Source organism: Garra rufa, chromosome 17, assembly GCF_049309525.1.
Source record: "Garra rufa chromosome 17, GarRuf1.0, whole genome shotgun sequence".
NCBI classification, from domain to species: domain Eukaryota; kingdom Metazoa; phylum Chordata; class Actinopteri; order Cypriniformes; family Cyprinidae; genus Garra; species Garra rufa.
Window position 1 is genome coordinate 17,110,699 of NC_133377.1, and position 24,291 is coordinate 17,134,989.

The window sequence follows — 24,291 nt, forward strand, 5'->3', positions numbered from 1 at the left end:
ATTTTTCGTATGTGACCTGTGGTTAGAGGCATTGTTTCTTGTTAGTAAGACATATGGCTTAATAAATTATGTCCTTGGGTATAATTTGCAAGCTAACATGCAGTATAAGCTATTTCCTACGTTTAACCTGAATATAAATGATTTTATTCACTATTTTTGTGCGTCCTCTATAAAGCACCATTTATGATTAGTGCGCATGCGCACAAATGCCTAAGGGAACTTTGGAGTATAAGAGGGAGTATGACGTAAGAGGGAGCCCGTGCTAAATCAAACATAAAATACAGCGAAATGACAGGGGGAAAAATATTAAATGAGTGATTAGGTGCTCTGTTCAATACAGTTGCATTTTTTGAGAACTCTAATCAGTTAAATAGCAGAAGTTATTAGTTGGTGAGGTCTTTAACAACAGCCTTACTTTGTTGATCTAACGTGGTTCAAACGATGAGACCATATTCATGAAACAGTCTTTACTAGCTTATTCGTTTCCACAAAAATGCAGCACAAATAAGCAAGCATTTTAACGTTTTAAATACACTAATCTACTATTATTGTTCAATCGCTGGAGTGTTTTTTTATTTTATTTTATATATTTTTAATGCCTTTAAAATATGTAGTTTTGTGAACACGGACGAAGAAACGCCAGCCCCGAAGCTTATCTGTAAACCACATAAAACAGCTCATATGCGCTTAATATAGCTCTTTAAAATGATATTCTGTTTACATTAGGGCTTTTCACACTTGAAATTGTTAACCCAGGGTTATCCTAAACCCCGGATAAACGGAATCCTGGGTTATCTGTAATCATGTTTCACACTGCTTATATTAAACCTGGGGTTAGCGGTTAATCCTGGGTATTCATTAACAGATGTTTCACACTGCACATTCCTAAACCTCGGGTTTACGTTCTAATTTGCATATTTGCGGTGTTACTGTACCTGATTGGACGTACGGCAAGGTGCAGGCAAACCTGCCACTTCCAGTTATGCTACCAGTTTAAAAAAAATGTCGCCGCATAGGTCTTTAGCCGTTTTTAGCCTCATGAGACGCACAAAGGCAAAAAGACAAAGACAAAATAACAAGAGAAAGAAACAAAGGAGCAAAGTATATGAACATTTATTTGAATTTCTTTTAAGTTTCGAGAGACTAGTGTTTACGTGTACAGTAGCGTCATTGTTTACAGTCGCATCCTCATCTCGGAAATTATGGGTCGCTCCCAGAAGTCATCACTGGTGGCGTTTCATTGTAAACGGCACATTCACTGACAGTGACTGGATTCGCCATTTTCGCATGACACAAACAACGTTTATGTATTTAGTAAACGCTTTGAAAGACCACATTAAGAAAGCAAACACTTCTCTACGAGACGCTATTGATCCAGAACGGAGAGTCGCAATTACATTGTGGCGCCTAGCAACCAACGCTGAGTACAGGACCATCGCCCAACTCTTCGGAGTTGGGATTTCCACAGTTTGCACTGTGGTTCACCAGGTAAACTATTATAACACACATTTAAATGATTAGAAATAGACCGAGTGATGCTAAAAAAATCTTATCTATCTTATAAAAACAATGAAGCAGGTACTGCATAGGTTAACTCACCTTTCTGAGATATAGCCTTTAAGCTAACTGGTTTTATTTATTTATTGTTTCTTTAATTATCACAAATTAAACAAAATATAAACATGATAACAGTTTGTTATCATCAAGGTTCTTTAGAAAGGATAGTTAATATCTGTGCTACTGTCAATTTCAACATTTACTAATACATTTGTTAAAACAAATGCACTTTCATTCATTTTTCATAAACTATTATTAACAAAAATCTATTAATAAATTCTGTGGTAGTCTACTGCTCAGTTAATATTACAAAATACATAAAAAATGAAACCTCAATTATAAGTGTTACCTAGGCTACATCGTACTCTGTTTAAGTAATAAAGTTGAAATTGTAGAGAAAGAAAATATTAAAGAATAGAAGAGTAGAAATAGGCCATTAAATTTATTATGTGCATATCTATTATTTTATCAGGTCTGTGCAGCCATTGTGGAAGTTCTCGCAAAAGAGCTAATTCACATCCCAAAAGGAAATGCTGCTTTGGAAGTCATACAAGGTTTCGAGACCAGATGGGGTTTTCCGCATTGTTTTGGTGCAGTAGATGGCACTCACATTCCAATACAGGGCCCAAAAGAATTCCAGAATGACTACTACAATCGCAAAGGATTTCACTCTGTGGTTCTTCAGGGATTTGTTGACCATCAATACAAATTTATGAATGTGAACTTTGGATTTCCAGGAAGCGTTCATGACGCACGTGTGTTTGTCAACTCGCAGCTTTACAAACTAGGCAGCGAAGGACTTCTGTGTCCTCAAGTGCAGCGACAAATTGGGGGAAAGTCTGTGCCTGTTGTTATTCTTGGAGACAGTGCATACCCAGCGCTTACCTGGCTGATGAAGCCTTTCAGTGACAACAGACTACAAACTCCAGGAAGAAGAGCATACAACTATCACCACAGCCGGGCAAGAATGGTCGTCGAAAATGCTTTTGGAAGATTAAAAGGCAGATGGCGTATCCTCCTCAAAAGGAACGACACCAGAATTCAAAAGCTACCCAATTTAGTGATTGCGTGTTGTGTTCTCCATAATCTGTGTGAATCTTCAGGAGAAGACTTCGACACACACCTGATGAATGAGGTGGACCAAACAGCTGAGGCTTGTGAAACTGGCAGTGACAATGATGACGCATGTGTAGTTCGCAATGCCTTTGTTGAATATTTTGAGTTATAAAATAACCAAATCGGACATGAGATGAAACAGGATATAGATACCTTGTAAATATTGTTGTAAATACTAAAATATATTTTATTTATAGCTTTGACAAACAGTTTAACAAAAGTAACAAGAAAAATATCTTAAGCTAAACTGAAATAGAAATGACATTTAAATATACATTTTTTGTTTTTGCAATCCAAATGGTTACCAACATTTATATTAATTTATAAAACACAAGATTTACTACAATTTAAACAAATTTCATATTTAGACATTCCAACTCACTTTAGCCCAACAGGGTTCAATCTTTATGTAACAAATTTGCTATGTTTAAACTGTAATACATGTACAATACATTTGTTTAAAGCACTTACAGGCTCTGTTCCCTTATTTTCAAATGTATGTGTAGGTTCTTGTGTGAGAATTGTTTTGTGGCTCTTGTGGTTGAAACATTTGACCTAAAAGGGCAAAGAGTCTCTCCTCATGTTCGCGATCTTCTCTACGGCGCCTCTCTTCTCTTCTTTCAGCAGCCTCTTCTCGTTGCTCGACCCACATCATAAAGTCTTTTTTGGCTGCATCTTGATACTCACAGAAATGCTTCATGATGTTTTCTAAGTCTTCTGCTTTTCGTCTTCTCTTGGGTGTCCTGGAAACAGAGCTGGCTGATGCACCAGGGGCCCATTTCAGAAAGGAGGTTAAGTGAAAACTCTGAGTATGTCAACCCTGAAATAAGGGAAACTCTGGGTTTTCCGTTTCAGAAAGGGAGGTTTAACAAACCTGAGAAAGCAGGGTAAGTCAAGCCTGTTTCTGAAAGAGAGGTAACTTATACTCAGAGTCAGTTACCTTGGTAACTTACTCTGTGAATCAAACCTGGTCAGGAGCAGGTTTTCTTCAGTAAACCCAGAGTTTCTTTCGGTCTCCTCCCCCTTTTTAAAGTGTAAGTGATGTTTAAATACATCATTCATTCATTTATGCTTCAAAAATGCTTTTCTTAGTGAGTGTTTTGGAATTTAAATTTAGTGCATTTTACTTAAAACAAGAAAAATAATCTTAATGCAAATGGAAACAAGATTATTTTTCTTACCCAATTGGCAGATAATATGCAAAATAAGAAAAATACACTAAAGATTAAATAAACACCTTTTAAAAAAATAAAATTATTGAAATAAAGTGCAAAAACAGTAATTTTACAGAGATTTTCATTAAAGGTTTTACAGAAAGAAAAAAAAAACATTATTTTACAGATTTTTTCCTTGTTTCAATTAGGATATATTACTTTAATTTTATGGTTTTTGTTTGGCAGCCATAGCTGCCAGTCGTTTAACCGTTTTCTTTTTTTTTTTTTTTACAGTGTAAATCCTTATTTGACAGATTTTACCTAGATTATTACAATGAAAGCACTAAATGTTCTACAGAGAAACACTGTTAATTTACAAATCATTACAATAAAAAAAAAACCTTCAATAAAATGTCAAAGCATGCTCAAGGTGAAAAATAAACAGTTTTATTTAAAAGAGAAAATACAAAGTCTGCACAAATGCCATATTAAATTTACAATTTACATTTAAACTCTTTTTTTTAAGAAATACAGCACAATTACATTTAAAATACTGTGATGATGAAGAACATGGAACAGTTTAATCAAAATGTTTAATTAAGTATATAAGACAACTTCACGTCCAGAGAAAATATTTCCTGCTAATTCACTCACCCCCATGTAATCCAAGATGTTCATGTCTTTCTTTCTTCAAGTCAAAAACAAATTAAAGTTTTTGAGGAAAACATTCCAGGATTTTTCTCCATATAGTGGACTTCAATGAGAGCCAATGGGTTGAAGGTTCAAATTTCAGTTTCAATACAGCTTTCAAAGGGCTTTACAAGTTTCCAGTAACCCCTATTCCTTGGCTGGGATCATGTAGAGTCCTTTGAAGCTGCATTGAAACTGAAATTTGGCCTGTTAGCTCCCATCGAAATATGGAGAAAAATCCTGGAATTCCTCAAAAACCTTTTTGACAGAAAAAAGAAAGACATTTTTCTTAGAAATGTATCTTGATTTAAGAATCTTTAGATTTTTTTAAATTGGAACAACAAGACAATAATACTAAGTAAGAAAAGCATTTTTTAGGTGCATGTCAAAGTGCCAAAAATAAAATTAAATAAATAAATAAATTATATATATATATATATATACATACATATATACATACATATATAACCACCACCACAGCCATCTTTTTTTTCCTAAATGCACAAATGCAACTTTTATTATTTTTCATGTTGGATTTTAATATTCTTCCAGTACTTCCATCTCCTCTTCATCTGAGCCTTCTTGCTGTTGGTTGAGTAGGCGTCAAATGTTCATTTCATTAATCTAATTAAGAAATGCAACTGTTTGGATTAGAGAACATTTAATTATGTGAAAAGAGCATTAGACTATGTGGAAAAAGCTGCTGCAAATTGAAATAGACACAGAATTATATTTTAATTTCAAATATTAGTAAAGTCATGTAGCCTACACCCATCAACCCTTTATGCTTAAAGCTTTACCTGGTTGAATTATGTTTTTATACTTCATGTTTAGCTGTTTCATTCTTCTTATTTTTTTATTTTATTTTATTTTATTTTTTTGCCTGTGAGATACCATGAAAATGAATAGTTCATTAACTTATTGTTCTGTCAGTTTTTAACCTTTGATATTCTAATTATTAATAATTAAATTATTATATTCTTAATAATTATTAAGAATTAAAGTTAAGCATTGGCTCGAAGTATGCAGAGGTCTTTTTGGCGGGAGCTGTTGCCATGGTGAATCATAATTTCGGAGCTCTATTGATCAGGGCTTTTCATAGTCATGGTGCAAGCACTAAACTCAGAGTAAACCTACTCAGAGTGGATTAAACTAACTTAGTTCAGCTGTTCTGAAACCAAAAACTCAGAGTTTCCCATCTCAGGGTAAATCAATTCAGAGTTCAAGTTTAAACTCAGAGTTGGTTGAACCTCCTTATTGAAACAGGCCCCTGATGTCTGAAAAACAAATATAAGTTTGTGTGTTACCAAATAACTATTTTAAATGATAGATTTTGTGCTAACAGCAATAAATCATGTAATGCTGCAATGTAATTTATTACTTATTTATTATTGTTAGTAATAATATTTTATTGCAACATTTCTGATTAAAATGCTCTTTTTAAATGTTAATTAAAGAATGCTAAATTTTTATTATTATTATTATTATTTAAATTACACAACTGTTTCCAACATAAATGACAACAATAAATGATAAATCATTAGAATGACTTCTTAAAGGTCATGTGACACTGAGGTAATTATGCTAAATATTCATCTATGCATCACAGGAATATGAATAAATTGCATATTGATGCATCCAAACGTTTATACAGTTATTTATGTATTTTAATTCAAGGCAAACAAATCACCAAACATGTAAAAACAATTTTAATACCTGCTAAATTGAAATATATTTCCATGAGCAATAACTAATATAATACATATATGTATCTGAAAACATTTGAACAGTAATTAATAATTGGTTTTAGTAATCTGAATATTAACCATGGTATTATAACAAATAAAAAATGGTTTGTAATTTTAGTAATGGCAAACACATTTTAAGGGGTTTCCGGCAAAAACTATAGTTTAACCATGCTATTTATTAAACAAATACAATAAATACTTACCGATGAGGAGGAGGATGACTACTCGCTGACAGAAGTATTCTCTTTATCTTGTTCGTTTTCGCTGGACAGTAGGCCTGTGTCATCAGGTTCTTCTGTCTCCTCCTCGGGACCCAAGTCGGCAGCAGTGTCAACAAGTATGGTAGGTTCGACACTTGGACGATCTTTAAGAATTGGGTCCAAAATATCAAAAAATGGACAGGTCTGTCGTTCTGCCCCAGAGCAGGCATTATTATCTTTCACAGCTTTATAATCTTTTTTGGCTTTTTTCAGTTTTTCCCGTAGCTGACCGGGCGTTCGTTGATACCCAGCCTCAGCTAATTTCTCAGTCAGTTCTTTAAACACTCGGTTGTTTCTGACCGTGCCGTCGAATTTGTCTTGAATATTTTTTTCTGACCATAATTGTAAAAACAATACAGTCTCCTCATCACTCCAGTTCACACGCTTTCCGTCTTTTGACATTTCTTACTTTTGAACTTCTTGACGTTAACGTTAACTTACTTCTCACCGGCTGCTGTTTACACCACGTGCGTTTCCTGTTAGCGACTTGACGTAATGCTTGTTGATTTCTGATTGGCTGTCTGTTGCTAAGCGTCCAGCAGCAACAAGCAAACACCGCTCCGTTTCACACTGAACAAACTTAGCACCGCATTGCGGTGGTAAAATGCAGGGGTAAAATGCGGTGCTAACACCGCTTTCAAATTACAGGTGTGAAACGCGTCTTTACCCGGGGTTAAAAGCGGTGTTTAGAACGCAGATAACCCGGGGTTAAGCATAGTGTGAAAAGCCCTATTGTGTACAGTCGCTGGAGTATTTTTATTTAAATGCTTTTAAAAGAGGCTTAGTGATGTAGTTCGCAGACCGAGAGCTCGGAGACTTGACTCTCATGTCAGTACAACAGAAAACACTGGCTGAAGGCAGCTCTCTCCGTTTTAAATTAAACTGCTTGCAAACTCCTGAAATTAGCTCTTGGTGTGTTCTAAGGGGTTGACAGAATGAAATCGCTGGAACATTTAAATTGTAAAAGGCCGTATTTATTTTCATTTTTTCCGCTCCACCCCTTCAGTGGAGTGGAATGGCTTAAACTGGGCATTATTTTTCGTACGTGACCTGTGGTTAGAGGCTTTGTTTCTTGTTAGTAAGACATATGGCTTAATAAATTATGTCCTTGGGTATAATTTGCAAGCTAACATGCAGTATAAGCTATTTCCTACGTTTAACCTGAATATAAATGATTTTATCCACTATTTTTGTGCGTCCTCTATTAAGCACCATTTATGATTAGTGCGCATGCGCACAAATGCCTAAGGGAACTTTGGAGTATAAGAGGGAGTATGACGTAAGAGGGAGCCCGTGCTAAATCAAACATAAAATACAGCGAAATGACAGGGGAAAAAAATATTAAATGAGTGATTAGGTGCTCTGTTCAATACAGTTGCATTTTTTGAGAACTCTAATCAGTTAAATAGCAGAAGTTATTAGTTGGTGAGGTCTTTAACAACAGCCGTACTTTGTTGATCTAACGTGGTTCAAACGATGAGACCATATTCATGAAACAGTCTTTACTAGCTTATTCGTTTCCACAAAAATGCAGCACAAATAAGCAAGCATTTTAACGTTTTAAATACACTAATCTACTATTATTGTTCAATCGCTGGAGTGTTTTTTTATTTTATATTTTTTTAATGCCTTTAAAATATGTAGTTTTGTGAACACGGACGAAGAAACGCCAGCCCCGAAGCTCATCCGTAAACCACATAAAACAGCTCATATGCGCTTAGCTCTTTAAAATGATATTCTGTTTACATTGTGTACAGTCGCTGGAGTGTTTTTATTTAAATGCTTTTAAAAGAGGCTTAGTGATGTAGTTCGCAGACCGAGAGCTCGGAGACTTGACTCTCATGTCAGTACAACAGAAAACACTGGCTGAAGGCAGCTCTCTCCGTTTTAAATTAAACTGCTTGCAAACTCCTGAAATTAGCTCTTGGTGTGTTCTAAGGGGTTGACAGAATGAAATCGCTGGAACATTTAAATTTTAAAAGGCCGTATTTATTTTCATTTTTTCCGCTCCACCCCTTCAGTGGAGTGGAATGGCTTAAACTGGGCATTATTTTTCGTACGTGACCTGTGGTTAGAGGCATTGTTTCTTGTTAGTAAGACATATGGCTTAATAAATTATGTCCTTGGGTATAATTTGCAAGCTAACATGCAGTATAAGCTATTTCCTACACTGTTAAAAAAAAAAAACTAATTTTACAGAAAATAACTGTAACTTTTTTACAGTAGTTTTCTGTAATTTCAAGTTACATTCAAAACTTAGTAAGATTACTAACAATATCTGTAAACTAACAACTTGACTGTTATTTTAGGTCCTTTTTCATTAAAGACAAATTACAGTATTTTTTCTTTTTTATACAGAAAAAATACTGTATTATTTTTACAGTATTTTTTGTGTTATTTTAAATTATGTTAAAAACTTTGTAAAATTACAAACAATATCTGTAAATTAACAACTTAATTGTTATTTTAAGTATTACTCCATTAATGACAAATTACAGGAATTCTCATTTTTTTATACAAAAAATTATTGTATTTTTTACAGTATTTTTTCTGTTTTCTTAAACTACTTACATATTGATGTAAAATTACAAAAACAATCTGTAATTAAATAATGTTGCTCATTAAGGTTTATGTCCATACTAACAATTTAATGTTCTTTTTGTAATTTGAAAGTAAATCTTATTAGTTTTATATTTAAGGTGTATTTTACATTAAAACTCTGTAATTTTAAATAAAACAGAAGTAGAATATATATAAAATAGAAAATCAGTCTTAAAATCCACATATCCTGTAACCATGCACTAAAAATCTATTGCATTAAAAAAATTTTATTTTTATAAAGAACAAATTAACCAATAAAGAGCGAGTGTATAATTTATTTGCAGAAGTCAAGTCAAAAAGCAATACCACAGTAGTCCAAATGACAATACGTTTGTAGTCGCAGTCCTCTCTGGTGGAATATACAGTAGGATAATAATGTAGTTTGAGGAGCAGGGCATCATTTAAGTTGTTAAACGCTCAAAACACTAGTATCCCGAATTCACTTTCACTATCGCTCAGTTGACGCGCTTTTCCTTTTTAAATCACGCATTACCGGTGGAAACACTGCAAGTCGCAATCTATGACGGTACCGGCGACAGCCAATGAGCGTTTGATTATCGCTGCCATTAATTATTCTGGCCAATGACTAGTAGGGAGCCGTTTCCCGGTCAAATTTGAATATGCTGCTGATCGGCTTCTTGTACAGTCAGTGACAGTCTGCTTCGGTCGCTCCTCAAGCAACGGCTTTCACGTGGATTATTTTACGTCTGACTGTTTAATTCATATTTTGAGCGAGTTTTGGTTGTGGAATGAAGATTGAGAACAAACAAACGCGAATATGGACTTTTTCCAGCAGCTAAAGATCATGCAAACTGCAAAAGGTAAGTACCCTTTACTATTATATAAAGTTCTATAGACTGTAACGTTAGTTATATTAAGATACAGTTTACTGAAGTGATATACTAATCGCGATTACATATCTACATATCATATCTACCAGTGTGTGTTACTGTGTTTTGTTAGTATGAGCTAATACTGTTAGGTGCGGCTAGGCGGTAACATAACATTATGTTTATGTCTTGCTGAATATATGAAGTAAAAGAAATCTGCACCTCACTTGAATAGTCAAATACAGACAGTTTACTTAAGATGTAATTGACCTAAATACAGTCGCTAATGTTTTGAGTCCAGATTAACTAACCCGGTTGGTGTCAGTTACTGGATCTGTACATTTTGTTCTTAAAGTTACAGCAGTATAATTAAGCCTAACGTTACCAGCAGTCGTTCTTAACCCTTAAAGACCTAGAACATTTTTGGGGCACCTGAGGCACCTGTATATTTCTTTGTTTTTTCAGACCTATTCTAGCAGTCAGCATCAATTGTCATATATCATTATAAACATAAGAACTTGAACTTTATGTCTAGCTAATTTAAAATTACAAATTTCCTTTTGTTTTCTCTAAAAATTTGTGAATTTCCAGAATTTTAGGAAAAAACGCTACCAACAATTGGGTGTTTTTTACTGTGTACTCAAACAAAAACTCCTGAAGTTTAGATTTTTTTCTTTAAAAATTTGTATTTAGGTGTTTTACACTTCCAAATAAAATTTTGTCTATATATAACATTCCCCAAGCAAGTTATAGCCAATTATTACAATATTATTTAGGTGCTTTTCAGTGAAAAACAGGCCCATTTCGTTTATTGACAATATAGATCTGTCCAAAAACGTTTCAGGAGTAAAGTCATTGCAGAAACAGTGTTAAATAATAGCAAAACACAGTAAAAAATAATTTACTATTTCATAAATATATTCTTAATCCAAAAGATGAACAATAAACACAAATAGTGTAGAAAGTAGCACAAGAAAAAATGCACAAACTGTCTTGTGCAACAAAAAAATAAATAAACAATCCAAATTATTCACAAACTACACACAAAATGAGAGAGAAATATACAGAGTGCAACCGAAAAAATAGTACAAATAATCTTTAAAAACTATATAATAATTAGTTACATAATATAACAACCAAATACATGGATCTGCTGGCTGTAGTCTGCGTCGGAATCTATTTTACCGGGACATCGCCTAGTGACCGAAAACCCACATTCCAGTGCTTTATCCGATATCTACTGTTGTTTCATCCTTGTTCTTGGTTTGTTTTATGTCAAAGGGCTCTGTCGTGAGTATTTCTGTACATTTTCAAAGAATGCTGTCATGCAAATGTGTTATTTTGCGTTTGTTTTCATGCACGCAAGACGCACTTTGCTTTCACTTTGCGTCTGTTCAGAACTGCAAAGAAACATACTAATCGGTGGTTCAAAAGACCAAAACCTATGTTTATTGGTTGAATAGATGACAGTTTGAACCAATCGGGGCACAGGGGTGGGACTAAGCATCAACAATCGTTCCTGTTTGGCTCAGAGGACCAAAACGTGTTGATTTCATCTGACGAATCAGTGCTGAGGAAATGTGATGACGTAATCACGCTTACTACGGAGCCTCTGAATATCCAAATGAGACAAATGCGATATCACTGAAAAGAGCAGACTCTGTACTTTACGAGACTTTTTAAAGCATTCAAATTGGATTAGCGGTTCAAAAGTTATTAAACATTTAAGACCAATAGTTATTTTTAGCCGCCGGCGGCTGTCTCGGTCTTTGAGGGTTAATTATAATCAAACACTAAAGAGAAAATCATTCAATGTACTTAACTTGCCTTTGTATTAGTCCTATTGTTTGTAACGTTAATTTGCTACTTTGATCGCATGTTGAATGAAATACAATATAATAAATAACTATACTGTAATGTATTACTATTGTGAAATAATATGGTCATATCGTGCAGCCATGCTAGTTTTAAGATCAAACTCACAAAATGTGACAGAACTTCAAAATGAGTAACCTGAGAACACTGTTATGTGAACTCATCTGACAGAGAGAGGACCTGAGTGAAAGCATGATCATTGGACTCCATGGAGAAGAATACTAGATGTAAACCAGGATTTTGGATCAGCTGTGCAGATTTGGTTTGGAGCTGGTGAGTACATTTTTGCAAGCCCATGTCTGTCAGTAAGTAGATAGTGTTTTATCAAACAAATAAATTTTAATGTAATTGATTGCTTGTGTGTGTGTTTCCCCCTTATGATCCTGAAGTTTTGGGAATGAAAATCTTCTACATGATCTTCAGAGGAAGTAAGTATTCATTTCTAACATTAAGATTCTACATCATGTCATTCTTAACATTAAGACACACTAACATTAGAAATGTTCATATTATTTTTCTTCTGTTTTTTAATTTAATTTTATTTTTATCTTTTTTCAATTTGTTTTGTTTGGTTTTTTACCCCCAGCTGATTACTGACCATTTGGAGGAGGACTGCTCTTCATCTGGTGTGTCTGTCACTTCTGGTGCAGAGTCATGGACCTTTTGTTGTATGTTTTGGTTTTACTTATTCTCACACTACATTAATTATCAGAGCTACAGTGGTGCCAAAAATTATTAGAACACTAGTATACTAGCCTTAACTAATGGTTTAAACTTAACTATTTCTATCATTTGCTATAGTGTGTCAGTATGAAATATGTCTACATTTTCAAGTGTTCATTTTGCCATTAATTATAATAATCAGTGACACAAGGAGTATGAAAACAGACAGTGCTTCACACAGAGGTCTAATCTCATCATCTAAATCCAGAAGAACTGTGGCAACATCTCCAAGATGCTTAAAGAAACCTACCAGCAAAGCAGTACTGTTAAAAGTTTTAAGCACTTGTGTACAAATTCTGTAAAATGAGAATGTTGATAAATATCATAAATGTCAAAAATGTTATGTTTTCTTCATCAATTAACTTCTTTTGACCATCATCTTGTGTTTAAAGCAGCTTTTGCACAAGGTGCACTTGCAGATAGTTTTTCAGGTTTACAGGTGGGTCTCTTGAAGTATCTTGGAGACGTTGCCACAGTTCTTCTAGATTTAATCTGTCTCAGTTTGTTCTGTTTCTTCATGTCATTCTGTGCAGAATGGATGATGATAAAATCAGATCTCTGTTTGGAGCACTGGCTGTTGTCAAACAAAAATCTTACTGGATTATTACATTTAATGGCAAAATTAATGTTTAGAAATATAAAATAAAATTACCAATTGAAACACTACAGCAAAAGATAGACATAACTGAATTAAAATCATTTTTAGCTGGTAAAAATACTAGTGTTCTAATAATTTTGGACACCACTGTATATGATGCCCATGAATTAAGATAAAATGATGTGGATGAGATAGAAATGCATTTTTAGTTCAGTTTCTCCTTGGAGCTCTGAATAACTGGTTATGAAAAATTCAGTAATCTAAATTTTGATCTGAAACTAATAAAATTGTTAATCTTGACAATTTTGTAGATGTACTGGTTTTGTATTTATTCAGTTCTAAAGGACTAGTTCAATTCTGATACAAATATTTCCTGCTGATAATTTACTCACCCCTGTGTCATTTAAGATGCTCTTGTCTGTCTCTTTTTCTGTCGAAAAGGTTTTTGAGGAAAACATTCCAGGATTTTTCTCCATATTTCGATGGGAGCCAACGGGTTGAAGGTCCAAAATTAATTAAAAATTAATTGTCAATGCAGCTTCAAAGGGCTCTACATCATCCCATCCAAGGAATAAGGGTCACTGGGAACTTGTAAAGCCCTTTGAAAGCTGTATTGAACTTTTGAAACCTTTATCCTTGACCTTAATCCCACTGAAGTCCACTATATGGAGAAAAATCCTGAAATCTTTTCCTCAAAAACTTTAATTTCTTTTCGACTTCAAGAAAGAAAGATATGAACATCTTGGATTACATGTGGAAGAGTGAATTATCAGGAAATATTTTCTAATAGTTTTAAGTTAAACATATATTTAATTAAACGTTTTGATGAAACTGTCCCATGTTCTTTTAATGTAATTGTGCTGTATTTCTTTAAAAAATTGCTGAAATGTAAAATATTAATTTTATATGGCATTTGCACAGACTTTGTGCTGCAGACTGTTTTTTGTCTTTTAAATAAAACTGTTAATTTTCCACCTTGAGCATGCTTTGACACTTTATTGAAGGTTTTTTATTGTAATGATTTGTAAAATAACAGTGTTTCTCTGTAGAACATTTAGTGCTTTCATTGTAATAATCTAGGTAAAGTTTGTCAAATAAGGGTTTTACACTGTAAAAAAATGGTCAAACGACTGGCAGCTACGGCTGCCAAACAAAAACCATAAAGTTAAAGTAAAATATTGTAACCAAAAAAGGGGAAAGTCTGTAAAATAAGGGTTTTACACTGTAAAAGAGGTCCCGTAAAAAAACGGTCAAATGACTGGCAGCTACGGCTGCCAAACAAAAACCGTAAAATTAAAGTAAAATATCCTAATTGAAACAAGGAAAAATCATTAAAATAAGGGTTTTACACTGTAAAAAAGTCCTGTAAAAAACGGTCAAATGACTGGCAGCTATGGCTGCCAAACAAAAACCGTAAAATTAAAGTAAATTATCGTAATTGAAACAAGGAAAAATCTGTAAAATAATGTTTTTTTTCTGTAAAAGCTTTAATGAAAATTTCTGTAAAATTATTGTTTTTGCACTTTATTTCAATTAAGATATTTTACTGTAATATTACGGTTTTTGTTTGGCAGCCGTAGCTGCCAGTCATTTGACCGTTTTTTTACGAGATTTTTTTTTTACAGTGTACGTTTAACCTGAATATAAATGATTTTATTCACTATTTTTGTGCGTCCTCTATAAAGCACCATTTATGATTAGTGCGCATGCGCACTAATGCCTAAGGGAACTTTGGAGTATAAGAGGGAGTATGACGTAAGAGGGAACCCGTGCTAAATCAAACATAAAATACAGCAAAATGACAGGGGAAAAAAATATTAAATGAGTGATTAGGTGCTCTGTTCAATACAGTTGCATTTTTCGAGAACTCTAATCAGTTAAATAGCAGAAGTTATTAGTTGGTGAGGTCTTTAACAACAGCCGTACTTTGTTGAACTAACGTGGTTCAAACGATGAGACCATTTTCATGAAACAGTCTTTACTAGCTTATTCGTTTCCACAAAAATGCAGCACATATAAGCAAGCATTTTAACGTTTTAAATACACTAATCTACTATTATTGTTCAATCGCTGGAGTGTTTTTTTTATTTTATATATTTTTAATGCCTTTAAAATATGTAGTTTTGTGAACACGGACGAAGAAACGCCAGCCCCGAAGCTCATCCGTAAACCACATAAAACAGCTCATATGCGCTTAATATAGCTCTTTAAAATGATAATCTGTTTACATTGCCCTTGTCAAAAAATCCCATAGGATTCCAATAGGATTTCTCTACAGGATTCCAGTTAGAATTTCTATCATATTTTGGAACCGTTCCTAAAGGATTCCATTAGGAATTATCTTATAGGATTTTCTTATAGGACAAGACATAAATATCCTGTAGGATAATTTCTACTGGATTTTAATGGGATTTATTTTAAAGCATCTTTCAAGAATTTTGAAGAATCCTAACGGTACGCTTTTTTAATTGTTTATATTAGTTTAGTGTCTTGCAGTTTACTTTAACTCACCTTAATATACATTCCAATAGGAATCCTCTACAAATCCTAAAGGATTCCACTAGGAATTCTCTACAGGATTCAAATCAGAATTTCTATCATATTTTGGAACCATTCCTAAAGGATTCCATTAGGAATTATTTTATAGGATTTTCCTATAGGACAAGACATAAACATCCTGTAGGATAATTTCTACAGGATATTAATGGGATCCTGTTTTAAAGCATCTTTCAAGAAGAATCGTAAGACTATTCCTATTGAAATCCTATAAAAACAGTTCCAACATAAGATCCAGTACAAGTTACTTATCAGAATCCTTTAGGATTTTTTGATAAGCAACATAGAATGAACAATGTCTACATCAGGGTGATGTAAACAGCAAACTGCAAGTACTGTTTGTTAGTAAAACAAGAACAGTGGAAAAGTTCACCTTTAGATAAAAAGTTCCCATAAAGACATGAACAAGCATCCAATTTGATCCCATAAAAAATCCTTTAGGAATGATCCTACAGAATATATAAGAATCTTATAAGAATATTCCTATCAAAATCCTATAGGAATGGTTCCAAAATATGATAGAAATTCCAATAAGAATCCTGTACAAAATTCTTATTGGAATCCTTTAGGATTTTTTGACAAGACATAAATATTCTGTAGGATGGTTTCTATGGGATTTTTATGGGATCAAATTGGATGCCTGTTCTTTTTGTAATCTAAAGTGCACTTTTCCACTGTTTTTGTTTTACTATCAAATAGTATTTGCAGTTTGCTGTTTACATCACCTTGTTCAATAACATTGTAAACAACATGTGAGGTGATTTGTGCAGCACACAGCTTTAGTGAAACACACACACACACACACACACACACACACACACACACACACACACACACACACACACACACACACACACACACACACACACACACACAGTGTGTGTAGCAATTGTCCTCCAATGCAAATACTGGAGCAGTTCTAGACTTGAGTGAGGGAGGTAGATATAAAACTTAGAGGACACCAGAAGTTGGAAAGAAAAATAACTCTTTACTGTGACAATAAATAAATAAATAACATAACAAAAGGTTAAACAGTCTTTTCTAAATTAGCAGTAGTTTAATTCAGCAAATCCTGGGCTGAATGATTAAGTTAATAATAGTTAGGATTAAATCTAAAATAATTAAATTCTAAATCTTAATGTCTTTTTTTCTGTAGTAACCCTTTCTTCTTCACAAGAAAAATAACAACTTTGTTGTTCTCAAGACAAAGCAAATACACATCACAACATTATTTCCTTCATTTTTATTAAAATATTTGAAAAGGGAGAAATTAAGACTGCTGTCTTTTATAGTGTTCACTATCCAAATCACACATTGGTGGATGGAGTTAGTGTTAATAGTCTTTGCCAACAACGTGTGCTATTTGCACTTAAAGTATAGTGACGCTACAAAGCCGTAAAGCACAACATTAATTAAAACAGCTACAAATGGTGGCAGAACAGTCACTACTCCAATGTTTTATACAATGAAAATTAGTAGCATAAACATATGTGACTATCATAAATAATACCACAGATTCATAGCTTTTGACACATAGCTGCAGACTCCTGTGCTAATCAGCAGATACAATCAAACACGAGTTCAACAACTCACCAAGATCCCTTGTCAAAAAATCCCATAGGATTCCAATAGGATTTCTCTACAGGATTCCAGTTAGAATTTCTATCATATTTTGGAACCGTTCCTAAAGGATTCCATTAGGAATTATCTTATAGGATTTTCTTATAGGAAAAGACATAAATATCCTGTAGGATAATTTCTACTGGATTTTAATGGGATTTATTTTAAAGCATCTTTCAAGAATTTTGAAGAATCCTAACGATACGCTTTTTTAATTGTTTATATTAGTTTAGTGTCTTGCAGTTTACTTTAACTCACCTTAATATACATTCCAATAGGAATCCTCTACAAATCCTAAAGGATTCCACTAGGAATCTTCTACAGGATTAAAATCAGAATTTCTATCATATTTTGGAACCATTCTTAAAGGATTCCATTAGGAATTATTTTATAGGATTTTCCTATAGGACAAGACATAAACATCCTGTAGGATAATTTCTACAGGATTTTAATGGGATCCTGTTTTATTTTAAAGCATCTTTCAAGAATAATCCTAAGACTATTCCTATTGAAATCCTATAAAAACAGTTCCAACATAAGATCCAGTACAAGTTACTTATCAGAATCCTTTAGGATTTTTTGATAAGCAACATACAATGAACAACGTCTACATCAGGGTGATGTAAACAGCAAACTGCAAGTACTATTTGTTAGTAAAACAAGAACAGTGGAAAAGTTCACCTTTAGATAAAAAAAGTTCCCATAAAGACATGAACAAGCATCCAATTTGATCCCATAAAAATCCTTTAGGAATGATCCTACAGAATATATAAGAATCTTATAAGAATATTCCTATCAAAATCCTATAGGAATGGTTCCAAAATATGATAGAAATTCCAATAAGAATCCTGTACAAAATTCTTATTGGAATCCTTTAGGATTTTTTGACAAGACATAAATATTCTGTAGGATGGTTTCTATGGGATTTTTATGGGATCAAATTGGATGCCTGTTCTTTTTGTAATCTAAAGTGCACTTTTCCACTGTTTTTGTTTTACTATCAAATAGTATTTGCAGTTTGCTGTTTACATCACCTTGTTCAATAACATTGTAAACAACACGTGAGGTGATTTGTGCAGCACACAGCTTTAGTGAAACACACACACACACACACACACACACACACACACACACACACACACACACACACACACACACAGTATGTAGCAATTGTCCTCCAATGCAAATACTGGAGCAGTTCTAGACTTGAGTGAGGGAGGTAGATATAAAACTTAGAGGACACCAGAAGTTGGAAAGAAAAATAACTCTTTACTGTGACAATAAATAAATAAATAACATAACAAAAGGTTAAACAGTCTTTTCTAAATTAGTAGTAGTTTAATTCAGCAAATCCTGGGCTGAATGATTAAGTTAATAATAGTTAGGATTAAATCTAAATCTTAATGTCTTTTTTTCTGTAGTAACCCTTTTTTCTTCACAAGAAAAATAACAACTTTGTTGTTCTTAAGACAAAGCAAATACACATCACAACATTATTTCCTTCATTTTTATTAAAATATTTGAAAAGGGAGAAATTAAGACTGCTGTCTTTTATAGTGTTCACTATCCAAATCACACATTGGTGGATGGAGTTAGTGTTAATAGTCTTCGCCAACAACGTGTGCTATTTGCACTTAAAGTATAGTGACGCTACAAACCCGTAAAGCACAACATTAATTAAAACAGCTACAAATGGTGGCAGAACAGTCACTACTCCAATGTCTTATACAATGAAAATTAGTAGCATAAACATATGTGACTATCATAACTAATACCACAGATTCATAGCTTTTGACACAAAGCGGCAGACTCCTGTGCTAATCAGCAGATACAATCAAACACGAGCTCAACAACTCACCAAGATCACCAAATATTGTTGGTTTAGGATGCAGACCAGATAAATGTTACTATTTCTACCTTTTTGGCGTATTTGAAATCAAAGTTTGACAAGTTAAACACCGTTAATCACTCGCTGCTTTTCCTCTTCGACCGTTATTTTCAAATGATGAGCGCTACAGTTGCAGGCGCGCTACATTCGGATTTCTTAAAGGGGCCGCGTCAGGACAATACCGTATGTAGATGTTCGTATTTCTGTGAATTCTTAATCACATGTAATACATTTAACTCATTCGAACATTATGAAATATCATATATATTATCTTTGCCTTTCTTTAATATTATAAATTTCAATAAATACATATTATGTGTTTATATTTGTGTGTATTCATATAGGCTGCAATTTATTGTGGGTTACAGGTGCACACAAACATGCAGTGTTACTCTAAAAAAGTAAAATTAAAAAAGTAATTAATCAACAGAATCAACTAAGATCATACAAGACAAAGTGAAATTTCGTTTAAAAATGACAATGCCCATTAAGTTTCTATGAATCAATAAAATACAGGACAAAGTGAAATCCCATTAAATAAAACACTGTCCAATAAGATTCTAAAAATCAAGGAAAATCCTACAGGACAAAGTGAAGTTCTACCAAAATAAATCGTAATGTTTAATAGGATTCTAAGAATCCAATAAAACCCTACAGGACAAAGTGAAATTCCATTAAAATAAATTGCAATGTCCAATAGGATTCTAAAAATCCACTAAAATCCTACAGGACAAAGTGAAATTCCATTAAAATAAATCGTAATGTCCAATAGGATTCTAAAAATCCACTAAAATCCTACAGGACAAAGTGAAATTCCATTAAAATAAATCGTTATGTCCAATAGGATTCTAAAAATCCACTAAAATCCTACAGGACAAAGTGAAATTCCATTAAAATAAATCGCAATGTCCAATAGGATTCTAAAAATCCACTAAAATCCTACAGGACAAAGTGAAATTCCATTAAAATAAATCGTAAAGTCCAATAGGATTCTAAGAATCCACTAAGATCCTAAAGGATAAACTGAAATTCCAATAGGATTTTTTGACAAGGGATCACCCAATATTGTTGGTTTAGGATGCAGACCAGATAAATGTTACTATTTCGTCATTTTTGGCGTGTTTGAAATCAAAGTTTAACAAGTTAAACACCGTTAATCACTCGCTGCTTTTCCTCTTCGACCGTTATTTTCAAATGATGAGCGCTACAGTTGCAGGCGCGCTACATTCGGATTTCTTAAAGGGGCCGCGTCAGGACAATACCGTATGTAGATGTTCGTATTTCTGTGAATTCTTAATCACATGTAATACATTTAACTCATTCGAACATTATGAAATATCATATATATTATCTTTGCCTTTCTTTAATATTATAAATTTCAATAAATACATATTATGTGTTTATATTTGTGTGTATTCATATAGGCTGCAATTTATTGTGGGTTACAGGTGCACACAAACATGCAGTGTTACTCTAAAAAAGTAAAATTAAAAAAGTAATTAATCAACAGAATCAACTAAGATCATACAAGACAAAGTGAAATTTCGTTTAAAAATGACAATGCCCATTAAGTTTCTATGAATCAATAAAATACAGGACAAAGTGAAATCCCATTAAATAAAACACTGTCCAATAAGATTCTAAAAATCAAGGAAAATCCTACAGGACAAAGTGAAGTTCTACCAAAATAAATCGTAATGTTTAATAGGATTCTAAGAATCCAATAAAACCCTACAGGACAAAGTGAAATTCCATTAAAATGAATTGTAATGTCCAATAGGATTCTAAAAATCCACTAAAATCCTACAGGACAAAGTGAAATTCCATTAAAATGAATTGTAATGTCCAATAGGATTCTAAAAATCCACTAAAATCCTACAGGACAAAGTGAAATTCCATTAAAATAAATCGTAATGTCCAATAGGATTCTAAAAATCCACTAAAATCCTACAGGACAAAGTGAAACTCCATTAAAATAAATCGTAATGTCCAATAGGATTCTAAAAATCCACTAAAATCCTACAGGACAAAGTGAAATTCCATTAAAATAAATCGTAAAGTCCAATAGGATTCTAAGAATCCACTAAGATCCTAAAGGATAAACTGAAATTCCAATAGGATTTTTTGACAAGGGTGTGTACAGTCGCTGGAGTGTTTTTATTTAAATGCTTTTAAAAGTGGCTTAGTGATGTAGTTCGCAGACCGAGAGCTCGGAGCCTTGACTCTCATGTCAGTACAACAGAAAACACTGGCTGAAGGCAGCTCTCTCCGTTTTATATTAAACTGCTTGCAAACTCCTGAAATTAGCTCTTGGTGTGTTCTAAGGGGTTGACAGAATGAAATCGCTGGAACATTAAAATTTTAAAAGGCCGTATTTATTTTCATTTTTTCGCTCCACCCCTTCAGTGGAGTGGAATGGCTTAAACTGGGCATTATTTTTCGTACGTGACCTGTGGTTAGAGGCATTGTTTCTTGTTAGTAAGACATATGGCTCAATAAATTATGTCCTTGGGTATAATTTGCAAGCTAACATGCAGTATAAGCTATTTCCTACGTTTAACCTGAATATAAATGATTTTATCCACTATTTTTGTGCGTCCTCTATAAAGCACCATTTATGATTAGTGCGCATGCGCACAAATGCCTAAGGGAACTTTGGAGTATAAGAGGGAGTATGACGTAAGAGGGAACCCGTGCTAAATCAAACATAAAATACAGCGAAATGACAGGGGGAAAAAATATTAAATGAGTGATTAGGTGCTCTGTTCAATACAGTTGCATTTTTTGAGAACTCTAATCAGTTAAATAGCAGAAGTTATTAGTTGGTGAGGTCTTTAACAACAGCCGTACTTTGTTGATCTAACGTGGTTCAAACGATGAGACCATATTCATGAAACAGTCTTTACTAGCTTATTCGTTTCCACAAAAATGCAGCACAAATAAGCAAGCATTTTAACGTTTTAAATACACTAATCTACTATTATTGTTCAATCGCTGGAGTGTTTTTTTTTTTATTTTATATATTTTTAATGCCTTTAAAATATGTAGTTTTGTGAACACGGACGAAGAAACGCCAGCCCCGAAGCTCATCTGTAAACCACATAAAACAGCTCATATGCGCTTAATATAGCTCTTTAAAATGATATTCTGTTTACATTGTGTACAGTCGCTGGAGTGTTTTTTTTTTAAATGCTTTTAAAAGAGGCTTAGTGATGTAGTTCGCAGACCGAGAGCTCGGAGACTTGACTCTCATGTCAGTACAACAGAAAACACTGGCTGAAGGCAGCTCTCTCCGTTTTAAATTAAACTGCTTGCAAACTCCTGAAATTAGCTCTTGGTGTGTTCTAAGGGGTTGACAGAATGAAATCGCTGGAACATTTAAATTTTAAAAGGCCGTATTTATTTTCATTTTTTCCGCTCCACCCCTTCAGTGGAGTGGAATGGCTTAAACTGGGCATTATTTTTCGTACGTGACCTTGTGGTTAGAGGCATTGTTTCTTGTTAGTAAGACATATGGCTCAATAAATTATGTCCTTGGGTATAATTTGCAAGCTAACATGCAGTATAAGCTATTTCCTACGTTTAACCTGAATATAAATGATTTTATTCACTATTTTTGTGCGTCCTCTATAAAGCACCATTTATGATTAGTGCGCATGCGCACTAATGCCTAAGGGAACTTTGGAGTATAAGAGGGAGTATGACGTAAGAGGGAACCCGTGCTAAATCAAACATAAAATACAGCGAAATGACAGGGGAAAAAAATATTAAATGAGTGATTAGGTGCTCTGTTCAATACAGTTGCATTTTTCGAGAACTCTAATCAGTTAAATAGCAGAAGTTATTAGTTGGTGAGGTCTTTAACAACAGCCGTACTTTGTTGAACTAACGTGGTTCAAACGATGAGACCATTTTCATGAAACAGTCTTTACTAGCTTATTCGTTTCCACAAAAATGCAGCACAAATAAGCAAGCATTTTAACGTTTTAAATACACTAATCTACTATTATTGTTCAATCGCTGGAGTGTTTTTTTATTTTATATTTTTTTAATGCCTTTAAAATATGTAGTTTTGTGAACACGGACGAAGAAACGCCAGCCCCGAAGCTCATCCGTAAACCACATAAAACAGCTCATATGCGCTTAATATAGCTCTTTAAAATGATATTCTGTTTACATTGTGTACAGTCGCTGGAGTGTTTTTATTTAAATGCTTTTAAAAGAGGCTTAGTGATGTAGTTCGCAGACCGAGAGCTCGGAGACTTGACTCTCATGTCAGTACAACAGAAAACACTGGCTGAAGGCAGCTCTCTCCGTTTTAAATTAAACTGCTTGCAAACTCCTGAAATTAGCTCTTGGTGTGTTCTAAGGGGTTGACAGAATGAAATCGCTGGAACATTTAAATTTTAAAAGGCCGTATTTATTTTCATTTTTTCCGCTCCACCCCTTCAGTGGAGTGGAATGGCTTAAACTGGGCATTATTTTTCGTACGTGACCTGTGGTTAGAGGCATTGTTTCTTGTTAGTAAGACATATGGCTTAATAAATTATGTCCTTGGGTATAATTTGCAAGCTAACATGCAGTATAAGCTATTTCCTACGTTTAACCTGAATATAAATGATTTTATTCACTATTTTTGTGCGTCCTCTATAAAGCACCATTTATGATTAGTGCGCATGCGCACTAATGCCTAAGGGAACTTTGGAGTATAAGAGGGAGTATGACGTAAGAGGGAACCCGTGCTAAATCAAACATAAAATACAGCGAAATGACAGGGGGAAAAAATATTAAATGAGTGATTAGGTGCTCTGTTCAATACAGTTGCATTTTTTGAGAACTCTAATCAGTTAAATAGCAGAAGTTATTAGTTGGTGAGGTCTTTAACAACAGCCGTACTTTGTTGATCTAAGTGGTTCAAACGATGAGACCATATTCATGAAACAGTCTTTACTAGCTTATTCGTTTCCACAAAAATGCAGCACAAATAAGCAAGCATTTTAACGTTTTAAATACACTAACCCAGCAAACATTTGGACGTGTATTGACCGTTGAAAAGACGTCCGTCCGACACGTCC

General features: G+C 33.7%; 1 protein-coding gene across 1 annotated transcript; it reads left to right on the forward strand.

Annotated features, from left to right (window-relative positions):
* The first annotated feature begins 1,305 nt into the window (after positions 1 to 1,305).
* LOC141289310 (uncharacterized) lies at positions 1,306 to 2,785 on the forward strand. Its single transcript, XM_073821433.1, has 2 exons — positions 1,306 to 1,488; positions 2,030 to 2,785. The coding sequence occupies exons 1-2, from the start codon at positions 1,306 to 1,308 to the stop codon at positions 2,783 to 2,785; spliced, it is 939 nt and encodes a 312-aa protein (XP_073677534.1).
* Positions 2,786 to 24,291: the final 21,506 nt, after the last annotated feature.

Bases quoted from the DNA above. Each gene is read 5' to 3' on its own strand.
- LOC141289310 (XM_073821433.1), top strand. From the start codon at position 1,306: ATGTATTTAGTAAACGCTTTGAAAGACCACATTAAGAAAGCAAACACT. The intron at 1,489-2,029 runs GTAAACTATTAT...TTATTTTATCAG, and splicing joins TTTGCACTGTGGTTCACCAG to GTCTGTGCAGCCATTGTGGA.